Genomic DNA, 22,179 nt, shown 5'->3' with positions numbered 1-22,179 from the left:
AGGCAAGCAAAGTGAATATTCCAAATCATTTGAAAAAACAACAAAGTTTATTATTGACTCAAAATATACAGAAAATAATATACACAAGTTAAAAACAAAGATGCCTCACAGCTTGAGGGCCCATAATATGGACCTGTACATAATACATGTGTGAACTAGGTTGCAATGTTATACGGTAATCCCAGTGAAGTACTAGCATCCATATAAAATAATCATGGGTCAGATGAGATGATACTAGTGTAGGTTCAAAAATGTATAAGCCAAAATAAATGTCCAGATGGGCACAATAGTACTGTCTAATAGTGGGTCTTTATCTAGGTCACAGGTGTATGTCAGGTCTCATGTCCCTGCATCCTTTTTACAGTACCAGCAAAAGCTATGAGATTTCAGAAATCTCATGCACACACTTGTATTTTTTTTCTGACTGACTGGAAAACTGCTGCGTTGTCAATTCTTTCAGCGTTTTTGCAGCTTTTTTTCACCCTAGAAAGCAATGAGAAAGTGCAAAAAAGCAACCATGCATTTTTGTTGCATTTTTGCTGAATAAAACTTTATTAAACATGAACTGTAGACAAATAACACATATAATCCACACCAAAAAATGCAGCAAAAATTCACCCAAGAAGCATCAAAAATGCAGCAAAATCAGATTTTTGTAAGCAGCTTATTTACTATCAAAAATGCAATGTGTGAACATAGACTTAATGTTCCTTTTTCTGCCCATTAGGGATTCATCACCGGGCCAATGCAGCTACCTGAGTTCTCATAGGTGCCTTTCTGACACAGGACCTCCTTGACTATGCTAAGTGGAATGGAAACAAACTTTGCAGATTCATCTGCTGTGAAGGATGGGCCCTCTTTATGGACATGATTTACTATTCTACATTTGCACATATCTATCCTAGCACTATCTAACACTCCGTGTTACAGTAAGTGGAGACGTTGACAGGCACGCTCATCAAAGTAGGAGAGAAGAGATGGTACAGTAGATTGATGAGAGCAAGTTGGGCAAGCCACCCGGGCTCCTATCCACAGACACTGCTGACTGCGCGGAGGCCTGATGCATTGTACAAGCCATTTCTCCTTCCACTCACATTGAAGTAGTTCTCTGGAACAATGTAATTAACATTCATTTTGCTGAGAGCAGGGCTTGTTGCAAGTCTGTGATATACTACAGCACCTGTATATCCGTAATATACAAGTAATTGTAAGAGAGCCTGTTGTGTTTGTATAATTGTATAAATCCACGAATGAGGAGTAAGGGTATATGAGAAATTTCTAGACATTTGAAGCAAACATACACAGGAGCCTATATGGCTGGGAGGGCTAATTAAAACACACATAATTTAGCTCTATTAGTCCGTGTGCCCACAATGAGTTTTTGATGCAGCACATTATCTCTGCATTAAAAACGCAGCGTCTTACAGTTCCAGCAGAGTGGATGGGATGTATAGAGATCTCATGCCCACCGTGCTTACGCCTTGTAAACTGACCTGTGGTGCGTTTTTCAAATACGCAGCATGTTAATATCACTTGCAGGTACGCAGAGTTTTCTGTGCAGATTTTCCCCATAGACTTACATTAATTGCAGAATATCCGCAGGTAAAAAACGCACATGCATTTTTAGCACGTTTCCACAGTGGAATCGCATCAAAAATGCATGCAATCCACACATGACTGTATCAATAGTGTTTTGTCAAAGTCAAGTTTCAAAATCAAAGCAACTTTATTTAAAGCATGACACACCATTAACAGACAAAAAATGCAGCATCAAAAACTCGATAAAAATGCATGTAAAAAAGCGCTGAAAAATGCTAGTAACCTAATTTACTTAGTAGGTGCAGAAATGGTGCAGAAAATCACCAAAAGCTCATCATGGGAATGTACAGTAGATATTGGGCAGACTGAATAATGTATTATGGTTGTACATATACCCCTTATTCTCTCTCATTCCTCGGGTGAACTTTATAGACGTGTGTCTTTTTTCAATTACATTAAAGGGAATCTGTCAGCAGGTTTTTGCTATGTAATCTGAGGTCAGCATGAGGTAAGGGCTGAGACACTGATTTCAGCGATGTGTTATTTATTAGGCTGCGTGCTGTTGTTTACTTACAATGACAGTTTTATCAGCAGGAGATTATCACTGCCCAGACTACAGCTCACATGTATCTTGGTCCGACTCTGCCCCCAGGGCTGATTAGCAGCTTACTGTCAATATACAATGCATACAGAAAGCCGTGGTGTGAGCGGGGTTAGCTTTCTCAGCTCTGTTACCTCTAAGGCTGGTTGCCCACGATGCGTTTTCCAAGCGTTTATGCTGCGGAATTTCCGCAGCGTAAATGCTTGGGAAACGCTTGGTAAACCTTCCCCCTTGGTCTCCAATGCAATTCCGCACTTTCAATGCCCATGCTGCGTATTTTTCCGCAGCATTTATGCTGCGCTCAAAAATACGCAGCATGTCCATTAATTTTGCAGACACGCAGCGTAATCGCCACCATTGACTTGCATTAGAACGCGCCAATTCCGCAAGACTGCATCTGTACTTGCGTAATTGGCGCGTTCTAATGTGCGGATGGTACCCAGGTCTGGAGGAGAGGAGAGTCTCCTCCAGACCTGGGTACCATAGAATCTGTAAAAAAAAGAATTTAAAATAAAAAATAAAGCTTATACTCACCTTCCGATGTCCTCCCGGTGTTTTGTCCACGCCGTCCAGTCTCTTGCACTGCTCGCGGTGATGTGAAGGACCTGCGGTGACGTCATTGAGTCATGTGACCCACCACATGACTCAATGACGTCACCGCAGGTCCTTCACACCACCGCAAGCAGTGCAAGAGACCGGACGGCGTGGACAAAACACCGGGAGGACATCGGAAGGTGAGTATAATCTTTTTTTGTTATTTTTTACCAATCATATTCTTTTTTTTAACTATTACTTGGTCACACTATATAAATCCATGCCGGTTGCATGGATTTATATTGTGTGATCAACTTGTTAAGCACTTTTCCAAGTGATGTTCAAAAACTGCTTGAAAAAACGCATGTAAAAACGCTGAAAAAACGCTTCTCTCTGGCAGGAAAAACGCATGTAAATCTGCATGCGTTTTTTTCTGCCAGAGAGAGGCAAAAACTCTCTGCATCAAATCTGCTACGTGGGCACATAGCCTAAGGGTACGCACACATCTGCATATATAAAGTAGCTGAGAGTCTCAGCCAGAAAAGTGGGAGATTGTCAGGAGAGTGTCATGCATTTTTTCTCTCACCTAGCATCCGTATGCCATGCGAGTGCTATGAAAGTGTGTGTTTTTTCCTCACGTAAAATCCGTATGACATGTGTATGCAATCCGTTTGTAATGCATTTTTAACATCAGCTTTTACATACAGTAATTCTCTGTCATTTCAAACTAATAAAACAATATATACAGATATAGATAGAAATAACTATATCAGTGAGATATAAAATCACTGCTTTGCATGTGTACTTTTCTGTACTTGTATTCAGCTAATTAATAAATAAATAAAGAAAAAAATGGCGTGGGGTCCCCCTTATTTTCATTAAGCAGCTGAGGGAAAGCAGACAGCTGAGAGCTGGTCTTAATAGTCTGGGAAGGGGGCAATAAACATGGAGTTTTTCAGGCTACTAATATCAGCTCACAGCTGTCTACTTAGCCTTTACTGGTTACTAAAAAGGGGGGACCACAAAAAAATGATGTGGGTTCCCCCCCTATTTTTACTAACAAGCAAAGGCTAACTAAACAGCTGTAGGCTGATATTAAAAGGGTGGGAAGAGTCCATGGATATTGGCCCCCTCCCAGACTAATAACACCAGCTCTCAGCCATCCCAGAAATGGCGCATCCATTAGATGCCTCGGCTCTTACCACTTGCCCTGGCGCGTTGGCAAGTGGGGTAATAGTTTTGAGGTTGACGTCAGCTGTTTTATGTCCGCTGACATCAAGCAAAGAGGTTATTAATGGAGAGGTGTCTATCGGGATGGTGTGATGAGCGGTGACATCAATAACGTGACCGCTTACCACGCTAGCCAGAACATAGTGAGAGTACCGTGAGAACTCGGCTGCAGTAACGAGCGGTTACGTAATTAAGGTTACCGCAGGTCACAGGCAGCTCTTCTCACGGTAAGCTCTGTGTGAGCTGGCCTGTGAACTGCTTTAACCTTACTGACATCACCGCTTGTAGTGTGAGAAATTTCTCCCGCTGCAAGCACTGACGTCAGTGAGGTGACTGGAGTTCATAGCCGATAAACTCTGGTCACCTTACTGACGTCAGCGCTCGTCACTGCAGGTGCGTTCTCACACTACTGTCAGTGTGTTCTGGATGGTGTGCTGAACGGTCGCATCATGTCACCGCTCAACACACCATCCGGATGTAGCAGAGTTGGAGATCATCGTGGGACGTGGAATGGATTTATGGCAGACCCCTTTGGAATATTTGATTTGTTAAAGGTAATAAATGGGTAAAAGAGGGTCGGGGAGTGTTTTGTTCAAATAAAGGACTTTGCTCTGTGTGTGTTTTTTGCTTTAAACTTTTTTTTATTTTGCCTCTGCATTACTAACCCCTGGTCTTGATGTCAGCTGACATTACAAATCTGACATCAACCCTAAAACCATTACCCTGCTTGCCAACGCACCAGGGTAAGTAGGAAGAGCCAAGGCTAAGCACCAGATTTGGCGCATCTTATGGATGCGCCTTTTCTGGGGCTGCTGAGGGCTGGTTTTATTAGTCAGGGAGGGGGATCAATATCCATAGACCCCTTTCCAGGCTATTAATGTCAACCTGCAGCTGTCTGCTTAGCCTTTTCTGGTTATTAATCATAGGGGAGACCCATGTCATCTTTTTTGGGGTCCCCCCTTTTTTAATAACCAGTAAAGGCTAAGTAGACAGCTGTGAGCTGATGTTAATAGCCTGGAAAACTCCATGTTTATTGACCCCTTCCCAGACTATTAAGACCAGCTCTCAGCTGTCTACTTTCCCTCAGCTGGTTAATAAAAATTGGGGGGGGGGGGGGGCACGCAATTGTTTTCATTATTTATTTATTAGCTAAAAAAAAGTACAGTAAACTACACACGCAAAGAAATGATTATATATTTGACTGACATCTTTCTATCTATTCTATTTTTTCTGACGGTTCACGCTGTGAATTTACTGTACTCGGCTGATGAAATGTCGGGTTTCCTATGAGATGGGTGCATAAAAATCGCACGGCACACGCATGGTCTGTGCGCTGTGCAACTTTTTTCTCGCACCCATTGACTTGCATTGGTGAGTCTAGGCCGTTTTATGTGGCCATACGCAGCATGCTGCAAATTTTTTCTCATCCCAATTCCAGGTGAGGAAAAGTTCACAGATGAACACTGCCTAACTGAATAACATTGGTGTGAGTGCACTGAGATTTTTTTCTCACACTGCACTCGCCGATTTTATATGCAGATGTGAGCGAACCTTAAAAACTATGATTGTATCACAACTTCTGCACCCAGCAAACTAAGTGATATATCATTGGAATCAGGGTTTCTGTCCCTACATCATGCTGCTCTCAGATAAGATAGCAAAAATTTGCAGATAGATTCCCCTTAACTATGTAATTATAATGTCCCATAATATATTACAAAATTTCAGCAAGTTCTCTGCTGTGTGCAATATGCATTATTTGTCCACTTTATTGTCCAAGTGAATGACTGTATGAAAAAAAAAGAATACATATAATAATTAATATATATATATATTAATTATATATTTTAATATAATTAAAAAAGATTAAAAAAAATTAACTTTTTTTTATAATCAGTGAAATAAAAAAGCAACAGTAAAGCAAAGATTTGGTGCCCACAGGTCCATATATTGCAAATGTCTTACAGTATAATAAAATACTGTATATTTGTTTTATTATTGCTACTTTGCAAATCATAGGTGTTGCCTATGTAATAGTACAACGATGTAATGGAAGTGTACAAGAGATGTGAATGCTGGGCCTTTAGTAGTAGTAGGAATTGTAGTAGCGGCAGTGAAAACACCATACAAACTGATGCAGTTTCTAAATCCATCTGCATAATAAGCAAACATTTTACAAGATCTTAATGAGTACATTGCCTGTCAAGCTTTGTTGCTTAATTAATGAAAATATTGCCTCTGTCTAGAGTCTAATTGCATGAATGAACAATATAAGATACACATGCGAAACTCCACATTTGATTGACTGTTCTGTAAGCGATTGTCTCCAAGCCACAGCACTTCAATCGCCATGGCAACACATCCTTTCATTCAATCCAGCAGATTTAAAAAAAAAGAAAAAAAAAAAAGAAGTATTTTTATGACAAAAATTAACCTTCCTCATAGCTTATGTTTGCTCTCTGATCTCACGGCGGGTTAGAAATAAAATAACAATACGTCTAATCTGTAAACTTGGCATATTCACAGAGACGTTAGACAATTATGTCAGCATTAACGATAATGGCAGATGAATATCTATGGCTAGCGTCATATCCATTTATCCATTAGGCCACGTTCACACGTCCAGTATTTGGTCAGTATTTTCCATCAGTTATTTGTAAGCCAAAACCAGGAGAGGGTGATAAATGCAGAAGTGGTGATGTGTTTGTATTATACTCTGATTGTTCCACTTCTGATTTTGGCTTACAAATACTGTTGTAAAAAACTGACCAAATACTGAAGGTGTGAACATGGCCTTAGTTGGTATAACATAAGTGACAATACATGGCATTACTCCTACATTACACATTGGGCAGCAGAATGACAGCTATAGTTCATTTTTGCATTAATAACACTCAAAATCAACTTACTTTTAAATTTTACAAAAAAAAAGTTACCTTTTCCAATCAATAATATTAATATATTATTACTATATTAGATTATTATAATAATCCCCTTTCTCCCTTTACTCCTAATTCACACCTATTATAAAGTCATCACATGCTCCTCCTAGTACCGAACCAGCAGACTGTGGGGAAGTAGCAGACACATTGTAACATTGTATACAAGGTACAAACACATAATAGTCAACAAGTTTCACAGAAACCAAGAGAAAGTGTTTTCCAAACATCTGTATCCCACAAGAGAGGAGGAGGCTTCCATGTCATTGATGCTGATGTGTCCTGGGATCAGCACCATATTGGAGTGACCAGGACATGTATGATTGGACACTTCATTTATGTCCTCTAAGCACTTCAATTCATCACCTACTGAAATCACAGCAGTGTCCTTTCATCACACATCACCATTCTTCTCCTGCTGTCCTTTCTAGATTAATGCCAGCCAGTAAGTGCCTTATTGCATTTGCAGCATGCTGGGCATCATATATCATCTAGATTACGAGAATTCCTAATTTTTTTTATTGCAAATATAACCAGACAATCTCAAGTTTATTTCAACCAATGCAATCAATATCTCTGGAAAAAGAAATGCTCTGCTAACACAGAGAGACAAGTGACAGCACAGATGAGTGGAAGTCATAGGACATTTAAATGTTGGGTGACCTGTCAATGATCAGCATATAGTGACACAAAGAGCCTTTATTGTGAATGTAGCATGGAGGGGGCACATTTCACAGAGCCAAGTTTGTCTGCACATGAGGACACTGTCAGCACCCACATGTAGGTGGGAACTTCTTATTTGGGGTGATCTCTGCACATTGGCACAAAGAGGCTTGATTGCCACAGTCTGGGGCTCCAGCAGCCTTCAGCACCGGCTGCAGGGACAGCTCCTGGGAGCAATGATCATGGGTGGGAGGTTCTTCTTACCTGTCTCCAGGTTCAGAGAGATCCTCGCTTCAGCCAGATAAGGGGTGTCACTTTTTGATCGGACTCTCCTAATGGGTCGCCGATCAGTCTCCTCCTCTGAAGATGCCGCCATTAAGGGGTGAGCAGTGAACAGGGTTGCCCGGCGAGCTAATGCAGTGGGTAAATCAGAGCCAAAAAAAAGGGAGAAGGGAGAAGGTGCCAAAAAGGAGGAGGGGAAGAGAAAGAGAGAGGAGTGGGGGGAGGGGAGGAGAAGAAAAGGCAGAAAGAGACAGGAGAAAAGGAGGAGGGAAACAGAGAAAATACGTTAAGGATTTGAATGTAGATGGGAGCAGGAGGAGAGCAGCAATGATCAGGGGGAGAGCAGAGGAGATCCCTCCCCCAACTCAGCTGCTGCAGCTCCACACTCACAGTCCTAGCCTCTATTGTGTGCAGCATACAAAGGGTTACTGATTGGAGCTGCATGATGACACCAAAGGGTTCATGTGGAAAGCCTGCTGCATGGCAGAGCTGGGAGGCTGAGCTGTCCTGATGTGCCACTGCAGGAGCAGGCAGAGGCTGACAGGCAGCAGGGGCAGAGGCTGACAGGAAGCAGGGGCAGAGGCTGACAGGCAGCAGGAGCAGGGGCTGACAGGCAGCAGGGGCAGGGGCTGACAGGCAGCAGGGGCAGAGGCTGACAGGCAACAGGGGCAGAGGCTGACAAGCAGCAGGGGAGGGGATGACAGGCAGCAGGGGCAGAGGCTGACAGGCAGCAGGGGCAGGGGCTGACAGGCAGCAGGGGCAGAGGCTGACAGGCAGCAGGGGCAGGGGCTGACAGGCAGCAGGGGCAGAGGCTGACAGGAAGCAGGGGCAGAGGCTGACAGGCAGCAGGGGCAGAGGCTGACAGGAAGCAGGGGCAGAGGCTGACAGGCAGCAGGGGCAGGGGCTGACAGGCAGCAGGGGCAGAGGCTGACAGGCAGCAGGAGCAGAGGCTGACAGGCAGCAGGGACAGGGGCTGACAGGCAGCAGGGGCAGGGGCTGACAGGCAGCAGGGGCAGAGGCTGACAGGCTGCAGGGGCAGAGGCTGACAGGCAGCAGGGGCAGAGGCTGACAGGCTACAGGGGCAAAGGCTGACAGGCAGCAGGGGCAGGGGCTGACAGGCATCAGGGGCAGAGGCTGAGAGGCAGCAGGGGCAGGGGCTGCCAGGCAGCAGGGGCAGGGGCTGCCAGGAAGCAGGGGCAGAGGCTGACAGCCAGCAGGGGCGGAGGCTGACAGGCAGCAGGAGCAGAGGCTGACAGGCAGCAGGGACAGAGGCTGACAGGAAGCAGGGGCAGGGGCTGACAGGCAGCAGGGGCAGAGGCTGACAGGAAGCAGGGGCAGAGGCTGACAGGCAGCAGGGGCAGGGGCTGACAGGCAGCAGGGGCAGAGGCTGACAGGAAGCAGGGGCAGAGGCTGACAGGCAGCAGGGGCAGAGGCTAACAGGCAGCAGGGGCAGAGTCTGACAGGCAGCAGGGGCAGGGGCTGACAGGCAGCAGGGGCAGAGGCTGACAGGCAGCAGGGGCAGGGGCTGCCAGGCAGCAGGGGCAGGGGCTGACAGGAAGCAGGGGCAGAGGCTGACAGGCAGCAGGGGCAGAGACTGACAGGCAGCAGGGGTAGAGGCTAACAGGCAGCAGGGGCAGAGGCTAACAGGCAGCAGGGGCAGGGGCTGACAGGCAGCAGGGGCAGAGGCTGACAGGCAGCAGGGGCAGAGGCTGACAGGAAGCAGGGGCAGGGGCTGACAGGCAGCAGGGGCAGAGGCTGACAGGCAGCAGGGGCAGAGGCTGACAGGCAGCAGGGGCAGAGGCTGACAGGGAGCAGGGGCAGGGTCTGACAGGCAGCAGGGGCAGAGGCTGACAGGCAGCAGGGGCAGGGGCTGACAGGCAGCAGGGGCAGAGGCTAACAGGCAGCAGGGGCAGAGGCTGACAGGCAGCAGGGGCAGCTCCTGGACATGCTAAGGGTTGGGAGCAACATAGTGCCAGCATGTCTTCCACATGACCATCTACTGATAAGACAAATACAATGCAGTTAGTCATTTAAATCACCTGTATTTCTAATGGCCCCATCATTTCAATATTAAGGGTCCTGGGGAAAGATATAAAGTGGGACACCACATCTCTGGGTGCTCTATCTGACTGGGCTCATGGACATGTATCAGTATGAAAAGGATAGATTTCTCTGCAACAATATGTTATACAAAGATAATAATATTAGTGTTAAACCAAGTGGACAGTCACTTTTCACTGCCAGATATCAAGTATATATAACAATATATCACATGGGTTATAGAGACAATGGAAGCAAAATATTCTGGAAATACATGGCCACGCTGTAAATATCTGCATCAATAATATAAAAACTGTAATGTGTTCCCTAAAAAATCTATATCATCAGCAAACACTCATTCTCTAAAAAAAGTATTTGAAGAAATTTTGACTTTTGGCATAGTTTGACAATTTTTGCCCATTAGGGCAGGTGAGGATGGGTGTGTTTGCTATCCGACAAAACATCGGATCACACGCGGACCAATGTTGTTTTATGGGGCTGTGCACATATCCGATTTTTTTCTTGGACAGTTATTCAATATTTGGATCGCACTCAGCCATGCAAGTCAATGAGCACGTGGGAAACATAGGACAGCACTCGGATGACATTTCCACGCACTCACAGAATGGAGAAGATAAAGAATTTTTTTTCCACCTTCTCCTCATCTGAAAGAATCGGATCACACTATGCTCACAGTCTGATCAAACCCTGATAAGCATAATCAGTCCGATTCTCTCGGATGAGAGAATTAGGGATGAGTGAACCCGTGGAAGCTTAGGTTTTGGTATCCGACCCAAACTTTATTCCAAAGTTCGGTTCAGGTACAAGAACTGTACCCGAACTTGAACCAGAACCCACACCCCATTGAAAATAATTGGGATCCAAACTTTTGAGCTGGGAAATTCTTTCTCTCCTCTCTTTCTCTCCTATCGAACTTCCCCCAGAACTCCGAACATTAAACCAAACTTTAAAGTTGGGGTCCACTCATCTCTAGAGAGAATCTACAGCCATCTGCACCTGACCTAACACAATTAAATATATTGCTGTTGATTATGTGCCAGGAGGTGAGTGATGGACCTACGCACTGCTAAGTACCTGCCCTTATCAGTGAAAGGGAAGAAGATGAGAATTTTCTGATCATTCACCTTTACCTGCCCTGTAAATGCCAAGATTCCTTGAAGAAGGTCTTTGCTGGGACATGTAGTTGTCTGCTTTTTCCAGAACTATGTAACTCAGAACTCACTATTCCTTGGTGGTTAATCTGAATTTTCCTAAATTAAGGTCGCCTAGATTGACTTCTCTGGGATCTCCATGCAGCCATCTCTTACCTATAATACTCTGCTTAGTTTTAGTACTGAATACGTACTGCACACCAATTATTTTCCACGTCAATCTAGTGTAAAATTAAGATTTCAGATCCCATGATAACACCAATTTTTGCTACCTGGTGTATGCATTGATTATCTATTTCCCTGAATATCATATACCATTTTTTTAGTATCTTATAAATAATTTTTAAGTGAAGGATTCATCTGAATAGTAATACTGCACTGTATATTATTATACCATTGATGTGCATTTTTATGCTATGACCCCATGTACAGCTTATTTATGGTACTATTGCCCTTTTATGTGGCAGAAGGACCAGAGCAGGTGCAATATTAACCTTAATAATGAAGTTGAAATGCTAGATATTTTACAGTATATTGTTTTGTTAAACATTAAAAGTTGTTGAACCTTTCATGTGTAGTACAAGTCCTCATGGTAGCCAAGGTAGTGGTTTCAGAATGTACACCCTAAAAGTCAAAATTTTCATCCATCAGAAGTAATGTAGTAAGGAAAATGCACATTTAGCTCCTCTCATGATACATGAGAGTGCGAAACATCCGTATATACATTAGATATACATTAAAGAAGGCAGAGGCATGACTTTAGGATTCCGGACCCTGGTGTAGAAATGAGCCTTGGTCCTACCCCTACACAGGGTTGCCAACTTGACCTTTCATTTTTTTCTGGACATCTTAATTAAAAAATCACGGACAGACAATCCGGGAAGCTTAGGAGCCAGGCTACAACTGCTATTATTGTGACTCCTATAGATATGCCAATGAAAGCTGAGAAATTCTTATTTGAATTTGCACATTTATTAATTTTAGGGCTGGTTTCTTACATTTGAGATGGCTGATTTCTGTTAGGCAGCCATAGGACATACAAAGGACTTTTGTGGGAATGGAAAATGTAGCGCCGGCGTCCCTGCCCTCTGCTAGGCAGGGACGCTGTTCCCCTCACCTCTCTGCTCCGTGCCCGGCGTCCTCCTCCCGCTCTGCTGCAGCGCGCGCTCCTTCCCGGCCACTGTGCTTAGGGCGCGCGCGCTCTCCCTCCCTCTTAAAGGGGCCGCGCGCGCCGTCCTAAGAAGTCCCCGGCCAATGGCCGGAGGACTTCACCATATATAAGGCACCTCCTCCAAAATGGAGGTGCCCGAGCAATGTTGTTGCACTGTTCACTACTCTGCTTCAGCCCTCAGGTCCCGTTGCCAGTTACCTGCCAGATACCTGCCAGATTATCTGCTACCTGCCTGCTAGTCTGAGGTCCGACGGTCTGCCTTACTACTCCTGTCAGTCTGTCTAAGGACCAGCCTGTCCGCTCACCTGGGAGCGCACTTCAGCCACCTGCCTGCTTGCCTGAGGTCCGACGGTCTGCCTTCCAACTCCTGTCAGTCTGTCTATGGACCAGCTTGCCTGCTCACCTGGGAGCGCTCATCTGCTGCCTGTCTGCTAGCCTACCTGGAGGCTCTGCCGTCACGTGCTGTGACCACCCGCCTGTCCAGAGACTTCTGCCCGCTCACCTGGGAGCGCTCATCTGCCGCCTGTCTGTTGGTCTTCCTGGAGGCTCCGCCGTCACATGCTGTGACCACCCGTTCATCCAGAGACTCTCGCCTGCTCACCTGGGAGCTCATGTCTATCATCAGCCGCCACAGGTCGTACCAACCCTTTACCCAGAGACTGCCCCGGTCACTTGCCGTGACCATCTGCCCGTTCATCCAGAGACTGCCCCGGTCACTTGCCGTGACCATCTGCCCGTTCATTCAGAGACTGCCCCGGTCACTTGCCGTGACCATCTGCCCGTTCATTCAGAGACTGCCCCAGTCACTTGCCGTGACCATCTGCCCGTTCATCCAGAGACTGCCCCGGTCACTTGCCGTGACCTCCAGCCCGTTCACTCAGAGACTGTCCCGGTCACCTGCTGTGACTTCCTGCCTGTCTTCCCTGGTCGCCACCCGCTCCCTTACAAGGACCGCCCCCTTGTATAGTAGCTCAGAGGTTCCGCCTCCCAGACCTGTTACAGTTTGCTCGGGCCATGGAACCCGGTGGCACCCAAGCTCCCTCGCTCTCGGACCTGTGTCATGAACTGTCCCGTCAAAGGTCCCAACAGGAGTCCATCCTGGGTCACCTGCGGAATGTCAGTACTCGCCTGGACACTCTGACTGCTCCACCAGCAACCTCCGCCAGTGCCATGTCTCGCAATCCGGCAGCTCCGCTGCCCACTAATACCATGGTATCCTACCCCGGACCCCGGCTTTCTGCACCTCCTCGCTTCGGAGGCGACTCCGCCCAGGCTCGGGGCTTCATAAATCAGTGCACCCTGCACTTTGAACTATTGTCCCACCAGTTTAACTCCGACCGAGCCAAAATTGCATTCATCATGTCCCATCTCACCGGGGAGGCCCTGGCCTGGCTAAATCCTCTATGGGAGAGAGGAGACCCCCTGGTGTCCAACTTGCCTGCTTTTCTCACGGCTTTCCGGAAAGTCTTCGACGAACCCGGACGGAAGACCTCATCCGCATCATCACTGCTACGCCTCCGTCAGGGAAGTCTCACCGTGGGCCAATATGCCATACGGTTCCGTACCCTTGCCTCGGAGCTGGCCTGGGATAACGACGCTCTGGTATCCGTCTTCTGGGAGGGTCTGTCCGGCCGTATTAAAGATGAACTTGCCGGTCGGGACATCCCTACCACTCTCGATGACCTAATAACTCTTGCCACTCGGATTGACCTACGGTTCCAGGAGCGTGCCAAAGAGGTCACCCGTGAGAGGAGGTTACCACGTCTAGCTCCTACTTTTCAGAAACCCGTCACTCCCTCCGTCTCTACCCAGGTACACTCTCCTGAGCCTATGCAGGTCGACCAGACCAAGATGGTCAAAACCCGTCAGGACTTACGCCGTGCCGAGGGGAGCTGCTTCTACTGTGGCAGTAAGGAGCACCGGATACGTACCTGCCCGGAGAGGTCGGGAAACGCCTGTGTCTAGGTTCGCTCAGAGAGGTCGACCTAGACAAGAATAAATCCTCTCCATCTCTGCTGTTGTCAGTCTCAATCGTCTGCGGGGAGAACCGTTATTTCGAACTAGCCCAACTTGACTCTGGAGCAGCCGGGAATCTTATTTCACAGTCCCTGGTAGAGAAATACCGCATCCCCACCAAACCTCTGGCTGTACCCTTGTCTGTTGCTGCCGTGGATGGGGGTCTCTTACCACGCCCCATCCAACTCATCACTGAATCCATTACTCTGCAGGTGGGAATGCTGCATTCTGAGAGTATCTCCTTTCATGTTCTGCCTGGACTCTCCCACGCCCTCTTGCTAGGCCTACCTTGGCTCCAGAGACATGCACCCGTGCTTGACTGGCAGACCGGAGAAGTCCTTCGCTGGGGACAGGACTGCCATAAGACCTGTCTGGTTCCCGTCCATCCCGTCCGTCCTTCTCCTACCCCAGCTAATCTACCTGGACTTCCGATTCCTTATTGGTCTTATGCTGATGTCTTTAATAAAAAGGAAGCAGAGACACTACCCCCTCATAGACCATACGACTGCCCTATCGACCTGTTACCTGGTACTACTCCTCCCCGTGGGCGTATTTATCCATTATCCGCTGCTGAGACCCGGTCGATGTCTGAATATATTGAGGAGAATCTGGCCAGGGGATTCATCCGGAAATCTACCTCCCCGGCGGGAGCAGGCTTCTTTTTCGTCAAAAAGAAGGACGGCTCTCTCCGTCCCTGTATAGACTATAGAGGCCTTAACCAGATCACGGTGAAGAATAAGTAACCCCTTCCGCTCATTCCGGACTTATTTGATCGTCTGAGGGGGGCTAGAATCTTCACCAAACTGGACCTCCGTGGGGCGTACAACCTGGTTCGTATCCGTCAGGGGGATGAATGGAAGACGGCATTCAACACCCGGGACGGCCACTATGAATATCTGGTAATGCCCTTTGGTCTCTGTAACGCTCCTGCCGTCTTTCAAGAGTTGGTCAATGACATCTTCCGGGACCTTCTCTACTCCTGCGTAGTGGTGTACCTGGACGACATCTTGGTCTTCTCTCCGGATCTCCAGACTCACCGGAGGGACGTTCGTCAGGTCCTGCTCAGGCTCAGGCAGAATCACCTCTTCGCTAAATACGAGAAGTGCCTCTTTGATCAGACCTCGCTTCCGTTTTTGGGCTACATTATTTCTCAGACCGGCCTACGAATGGATCCAGAGAAACTGTCTGCCATCGAGAAATGGCCTCGACCGGAGGGGTTGAAGGCCATTCAGCGATTCCTGGGATTCGCTAACTACTACCGCCTCTTCATACCACACTTCTCTTCTCGGACTGCCCCAATTTCCGCGCTCACCCGTAAGGGTACTAATCCCAAAGAGTGGCCGCCCGAAGCAGAGGAGGCCTTTCTTTCCCTAAAACAGGCCTTCTCTTCCGCCCCGGTGCTGCATCGCCCGGACGGCAACAAGCAGTTCTTCCTGGAAGTTGACGCCTCCTCCTCTGGAGCCGGAGCGGTACTTACTCAAAAATCATCTTCCGGGAGAATGGTAACTTGTGGCTTCTTCTCCAAACTCTTCTCCTCTTCTGAGCGCAACTATTCCATAGGAGACCGAGAGTTATTGGCCATCAAGCTGGCGTTGGAGGAGTGGCGTTACCTACTCGAGGGGGCTCTTCACCCGGTAATAATTTACACTGACCACAAGAACTTGGCTTACCTCCAGCATGCCCAGAGACTTAACCCGCGCCAAGCCCGGTGGTCCTTGTTTTTTGCTCGCTTTGATTTTGTTCTTCATTTTCGCCCGGCTGACAAAAACGTCAAAGCAGACGCCTTGTCCCGATCCTTTCTGGTGTCCGATCTCGAGGAAGAACCTAAACATATCATCGATCCCGCCAGAGTAATGCAGGTGGCTCCCGTGAGTCTAAATCGTTTCCCTCCCGGTAAGACGTTTGTTTCAGTACCTGATCGGAAGAAGATCCTACACTGGGGCCATTCGTCTAAACTAGCTGGCCATGCCGGTCAGAAAAAGACCCTCCAGCTTATTACCCGGCACTACTGGTGGCCTACCCTGTACAAGGACGTAATAGACTTTGTTTCTGCCTGTGTGTCCTGCGCCCGCAACAAAGTCCCGAGACACCTGCCAGCTGGTCGCCTCCTTCCGCTTCCTGTGCCTGCTGCCCCCTGGCAGCATATTGCTATGGACTTCATAACTGATCTCCCCGTCTCCGCCGGTTGTACGGTCATTTGGGTGGTCGCTGATCGCTTTTCCAAGATGGCTCACTTTATTCCCCTGCCAGCCCTCCCGTCTGCACCCGAGCTGGCTAAAGACTTTATCCGCCACATCTTCCGTCTTCATGGCCTGCCCCTCCACATCGTGTCGGATCGTAGGGTACAGTTCACCTCACGTTTCTGGAGAGCCACTTGTAAACTGCTAGACGTCACCCTGGACTTCTCCGCTTACCACCCACAGTCCAATGGTCAAGTGGAGCGGATCAATCAGAACCTGACCAGTTACCTCCGGCACTTCGTTAATGCCCATCATTCAGACTGGGTGGATCTCCTACCATGGGCCGAGTTCTCTTATAACAATCACGAGAGCGAATCCTCCTCCAAATCCCCGTTTTTTGTAGTCTTCGGTCAGCATCCTCGGATTCCTTTTCCTGTCTCCACCTCTGTGGACAACCCGGCTGCGGAATCTCTCGTTAGCAAATTTTCCTCCATTTGGGAGAGTACCCGATCCGCACTCCTTCAGTCGTCCGAACGGATGAAAAGACACGCTGACAAAAAACGCCTGGATCCTCCACAATTTCGTCCCGGAGATAAAGTCTGGCTCTCATCTAAATATGTCCGACTCAAGATACCTTCTTACAAGTTAGGGCCTCGGTTCATCGGTCCTCTGGAGGTCATCAGTCAGATCAACCCGGTGGCCTATAAATTGAAACTCCCGGCCAACTTACGGATCCCTAACTCCTTCCATGTATCTCTCCTCAAACCTGTGGTACTTAACTCTTTTTCCAAGTCTACAGGTACGCCTCCTGCTCCGGTTTCTGCTGAGGACGAGTTTGAGGTAGAGAACATTCTTGCCACCAAAAGGGTAAGAGGAAAGACCTTTTTTCTAGTAGATTGGAAGGGGTTTAGTCCTGAGGAGAGAACTTGGGAGCCCCGGGAGAACATCCATGCCCCTCTTATCCTAGCTAAATTTCTGTCTGGCCTAAAAAAGGGGGGGCCTAAAGGGGGGGGTACTGTAGCGCCGGCGTCCCTGCCCTCTGCTAGGCAGGGACGCTGTTCCCCTCACCTCTCTGCTCCGTGCCCGGCGTCCTCCTCCCGCTCTGCTGCAGCGCGCGCTCCTTCCCGGCCACTGTGCTTAGGGCGCGCGCGCTCTCCCTTCCTCTTAAAGGGGCCGCGCGCGCCGTCCTAAGGAGTCCCCGGCCAATGGCCGGAGGACTTCACCATATATAAGGCACCTCCTCCAAAATGGAGGTGCCCGAGCAATGTTGTTGCACTGTTCACTACTCTGCTTCAGCCCTCAGGTCCCGTTGCCAGTTACCTGCCAGATACCTGCCAGATTATCTGCTACCTGCCTGCTAGTGTGAGGTCCGACGGTCTGCCTTACTACTCCTGTCAGTCTGTCTAAGGACCAGCCTGTCCGCTCACCTGGGAGCGCACTTCAGCCACCTGCCTGCTTGCCTGAGGTCCGACGGTCTGCCTTCCAACTCCTGTCAGTCTGTCTATGGACCAGCTTGCCTGCTCACCTGGGAGCGCTCATCTGCTGCCTGTCTGCTAGCCTACCTGGAGGCTCTGCCGTCACGTGCTGTGACCACCCGCCTGTCCAGAGACTTCTGCCCGCTCACCTGGGAGCGCTCATCTGCCGCCTGTCTGTTGGTCTTCCTGGAGGCTCCGCCGTCACATGCTGTGACCACCCGTTCATCCAGAGACTCTCGCCTGCTCACCTGGGAGCTCACGTCTATCATCAGCCGCCACAGGTCGTACCAACCCTTTACCCAGAGACTGCCCCGGTCACTTGCCGTGACCATCTGCCCGTTCATCCAGAGACTGCCCCGGTCACTTGCCGTGACCATCTGCCCGTTCATTCAGAGACTGCCCTGGTCACTTGCCGTGACCATCTGCCCGTTCATTCAGAGACTGCCCCGGTCACTTGCCGTGACCATCTGCCCGTTCATCCAGAGACTGCCCCGGTCACTTGCCGTGACCTCCAGCCCGTTCACTCAGAGACTGTCCCGGTCACCTGCTGTGACTTCCTGCCCGTCTTCCCTGGTCGCCACCCGCTCCCTTACAAGGACCGCCCCCTTGTATAGTAGCTCAGAGGTTCCGCCTCCCAGACCCGTTACAGAAAAACTTGCTTGAGTTTTAACAAGTAATATAGTTAGTAATATACTTTCCTTGGAAATTCGTCATTGGCCTGGTGTTATGTGCATCCATTGTGATGTAACTTCCTGTAGTAACCTGTGGTTGTCATTGCAACAGAATATAACCACTAAAGACAAAGAGAGGCCAGAAGTGGAAGATGGCAGCAGAATTACATGCTTATTATTTATTAGTATAGGTAGCGCCATATATTCTCCATATTCCAGTAGCACACCTGTAAGTGAGATTTGTTTAAATCTCATTCACGCACTGTGGAGAAATCTGCGGGCTTAAAGGGAACCTGTCAGCTGATTTATGCTGGCGAAACCAAGGTCAGGTCTTTTATTTTCTCTGAAACTTTCTGGCACTGCAAAGAAAACACCCCTGTAGTTGATTAACCTCTTAGTGACGGAGCCAATTATAAAGTTAATAAATAACATTTCCGACATGTCTACTTTACATCAGCACAAATTTTGCAACAAATTTTTTTTTTTTCGTTAGAAAGTTAAAAGAGTTAAAAGTTGACCAGCAATTTCTGATTTTTCTAACAAAATTTATATAACCATTTTTTTAGGGACCACATCACATTTGAAGTGACTTTGAGGGGTCTATATGACAGAAAATACCCATAAGTGACACCATTCTAAAAACTGCACGCCTCAAGGTGCTCAAAACCAAATTCAAGAAGTTTATTTACCTTTCACGTGCTTCACAGGAACTGAAGCAACGTGGAAGGAAAAAATGAACATTTAACTTTATTCACACAAATTTTACTTCAGACACCAATTTTTTTATTTCCGCAAGAGTAACAATAGAAAATGACCACAAAATATGTTGTGCAATTTCTCCTGAGTACGCTGATGCCCCATATGTGGGGAAAAACCACTGTTTGGGTGCACGGTAGGATTCGGAATCAAATCACCATTTGATTTTTTGAATGCAAAATTGGCTGGAATCTAGAGCGGATGCCATGTTGCGTTTGGAGAGCCCCAGATGTGCCTAAACAGTAGAAACCCTCCACAATTGACACCATTTTGGAAACTACACCCCTCAAGGATTTTATCAAGGGATATAGTGAGCATAGTTGTCATATTGTCATCATTTTTTTTCTTTACTTTTGAAAAAATCCCAACCCCAACGCAACCCTAACTCCAACCTGAACACAACCCTAACACAACCCTAACCCAAACCCTAACCCCAACACAACCCTAATCCTAACCCTAACCAAAACCCTAACACTAACACAACCCTAATCCTACCCCTTATTCTAACCCTAATCTTTACCCTACCCCTAATCCTAACCCCAACCCTAACTGCAAAGAATGGAAAAAAAATATTTTATAATTTTTATCTAACTAAGGGGGTGACAAAGGGGGATTTATTATTTTTTTCTTTTGATCACTGTGATAGGGTTTATCACAGTGATCAAAAGGAACCAATAGGGAAAATTCCCTATTGTTGCCGGGTACCGGCTGGCAGATCTCGGCGGGTGCAGTGCACATGCACCCGCCATTTTTTTTTTTTACAGGAAGATGACGAGGGCCGGGGGGCGGATCAGGAGATCCGGGGGATGGTAGAGGTATCGGGAGGGTTCGGGGGGTTTATTTCTCTCTCCTCTGACATAATATACATGTAATGAGAAATCATTGTAACTGTGGGCACACTTTTTTTTTCGTGATCACCGTTATTCACTGAAAAACCGGCCCTGGTCATGTTCTCCAGGGTCTCAGCTACCACCGGTAGCTGAAACCCCGGAGATTTTGCAACGCTGGGGGGCACTACTCTGTTATTCCTCAGCGACATGAAAGAGCGTCGCTGAGGAATAAGTACCCTTAACTGCCTCTATGAAAATGCGCTATGGCAGTCGTTAACCCTCCGTCACATACAATATCGGTTCTAACGAGTTCACATACAATGTGACTGTCAGGCGCAGGCTAGAAAAATACCTATAATATCTAATGTTTGCAATTTCAGTGCTCTAAAAGTGATCAGTGACCTTCATAGGGATGTAATAAAAGAGACTACACATAATCAGGTGCAAAAAAAACCAATTTACTTAACATAAAACTAATAACTTTGAAATACAAACATTTCAAAACTCCCACCAAATAAAAGAGATGTGCCTGTCAGGCCTATTGTGTGTGACGGAGGGTTAAGGGGCTAAAAAGTCTATCCTGATTTACGCACATGAGAGAGACCTGTCAATCAACTACACCGCGGGCACAATTATTAGGCAATTTGTATTTATGATAATTTTGTTATTGAGCAACTACAATGATGTCAGTCAATCCAAATGGTTAAAGAGAACCTGATAGCTGATACTTGCTTCCCGATGTACTGTTTTCCTTCACCATAAATCTCTCTAGGAGGTCCCACTAGTCCTCAATAGGGTTAAGGTCGGATGAGGAAAGGGGCCATGTCATTATTCTTTCATCTTTAAGGCCTTTACTGACTAGCCAAGCAGTGAAGGACTTTGATGCGTGCTGTGAAGCATTTTCTGCATAAAAATCTTTTTAAAGATGCAGATTTTTTCCTGTACCACTGCTTGAAGAAAATGTCTTCTAAAATCTGGCAGTGGGTTTGGAAGATGAGTTTGAGTCCATCTTCAACTCGAAAAAGTCCAACTAGCTCATCTTTAATAATACCAGCCCATAGTAGCACTCCACCTCCACCTTGCTGGTGTTTGAGTCAAAGTGGAGGCCTGTGCCCATTACTGAACCAGCCACAGGCCCATCAATCTGATCCGTCAAGAGTCACTCTCATCTCATCGGTCCATAGAACCTTTGAAAAATCTGTCTTCAAATATTTCTTTATCCAGTATTGATGTTTCAACTCCTGTGTCATGTTCAATGGTGGTCAGGTTTCTGCCTTCCTTACCTTGGCCACGTCTCTGAGCACTGAACACCTTGTACTTCTGGGCACTCCAGGGAGGATAATGGCTTCCTGACGCTTCATGTTTAATTCTTCTCAACTCTTTGGCAGTTAATGATCCACTTTTTATCTCAACACATTTTTTGCAACCCTGTTTACTATTTTTAACAAAACTTTTGATGGTTCTGTGATCAAGTCCCAATATCTAAGCAATTTCAAGAGTGCTGCATCCGTCTGTAAGACTTTTAGCAATTTTAGACCTTTCATAGTCAGTTAAATTTATTTTTTGGCCTATTTTGCCCGAGGAAACAAGCTGCCTAATAATTCTGCACACCTTGATAAAGGGTGTTGATCTCCTTAGGCCTCACCCTCCCTCATTATACAAATACACATCACCTGATCTGCTTCATCCAATACAGTGGCATGTAAAAGTTTGGGCTCCTCTGGTCAAAATTACTGTTATCGTGAACAGTTAAGCAAGTTGAAGATGAAATAATCTCTAAAAGACCTTAAGTTAAAGATGGCAAATTTCCTTTTTATTTTAGGCAAAAAAATATATATTTTCATCTTTTACATTTAAAAAATTATAAATAGGAAATTGGGCCGATGCAAAACTTTTGGGCACCCTGCATGGTTAGTACCTAGTAGCACCCCCTTTTGAAAGTATCACAGCTTGTAAATTTTTTTTGTAACCAGCCAAGAGTCTTTCAGTTTTTGTTTGAGGGGTTTTCATCCATTATTCCTTTGAAAATTCTTCCAGTTCTGTGAGATTCCTGGGTCGTCTTGCATGCATTGCTATGTTA

At 46.9% G+C, this 22,179-nt stretch overlaps 1 protein-coding gene across 3 annotated transcripts in view; it reads right to left on the bottom strand.

The window, feature by feature from the left end:
- PHACTR1 (phosphatase and actin regulator 1) overlaps nt 1-22,179 on the bottom strand; it is a 550,848-nt gene that overhangs the window by 469,936 nt on the left and 58,733 nt on the right. For all 3 annotated transcript variants that reach the window (XM_073678780.1, XM_073678785.1, XM_073678781.1), the window contains exon 3: nt 7,771-7,917. In XM_073678780.1, coding sequence (XP_073534881.1) covers nt 7,771-7,917 — 147 coding nt within the window. The remainder of the gene's footprint in view (nt 1-7,770; nt 7,918-22,179) is intronic.

This window comes from Phyllobates terribilis, unplaced genomic scaffold (genome assembly GCF_046119375.1).
Source record: "Phyllobates terribilis strain yellow unplaced genomic scaffold, ASM4611937v1 Scaffold_4__5_contigs__length_816908805, whole genome shotgun sequence".
Lineage (NCBI taxonomy): Eukaryota > Metazoa > Chordata > Amphibia > Anura > Dendrobatidae > Phyllobates > Phyllobates terribilis.
This window is presented reverse-complemented; position numbering and strand designations above follow the sequence as displayed.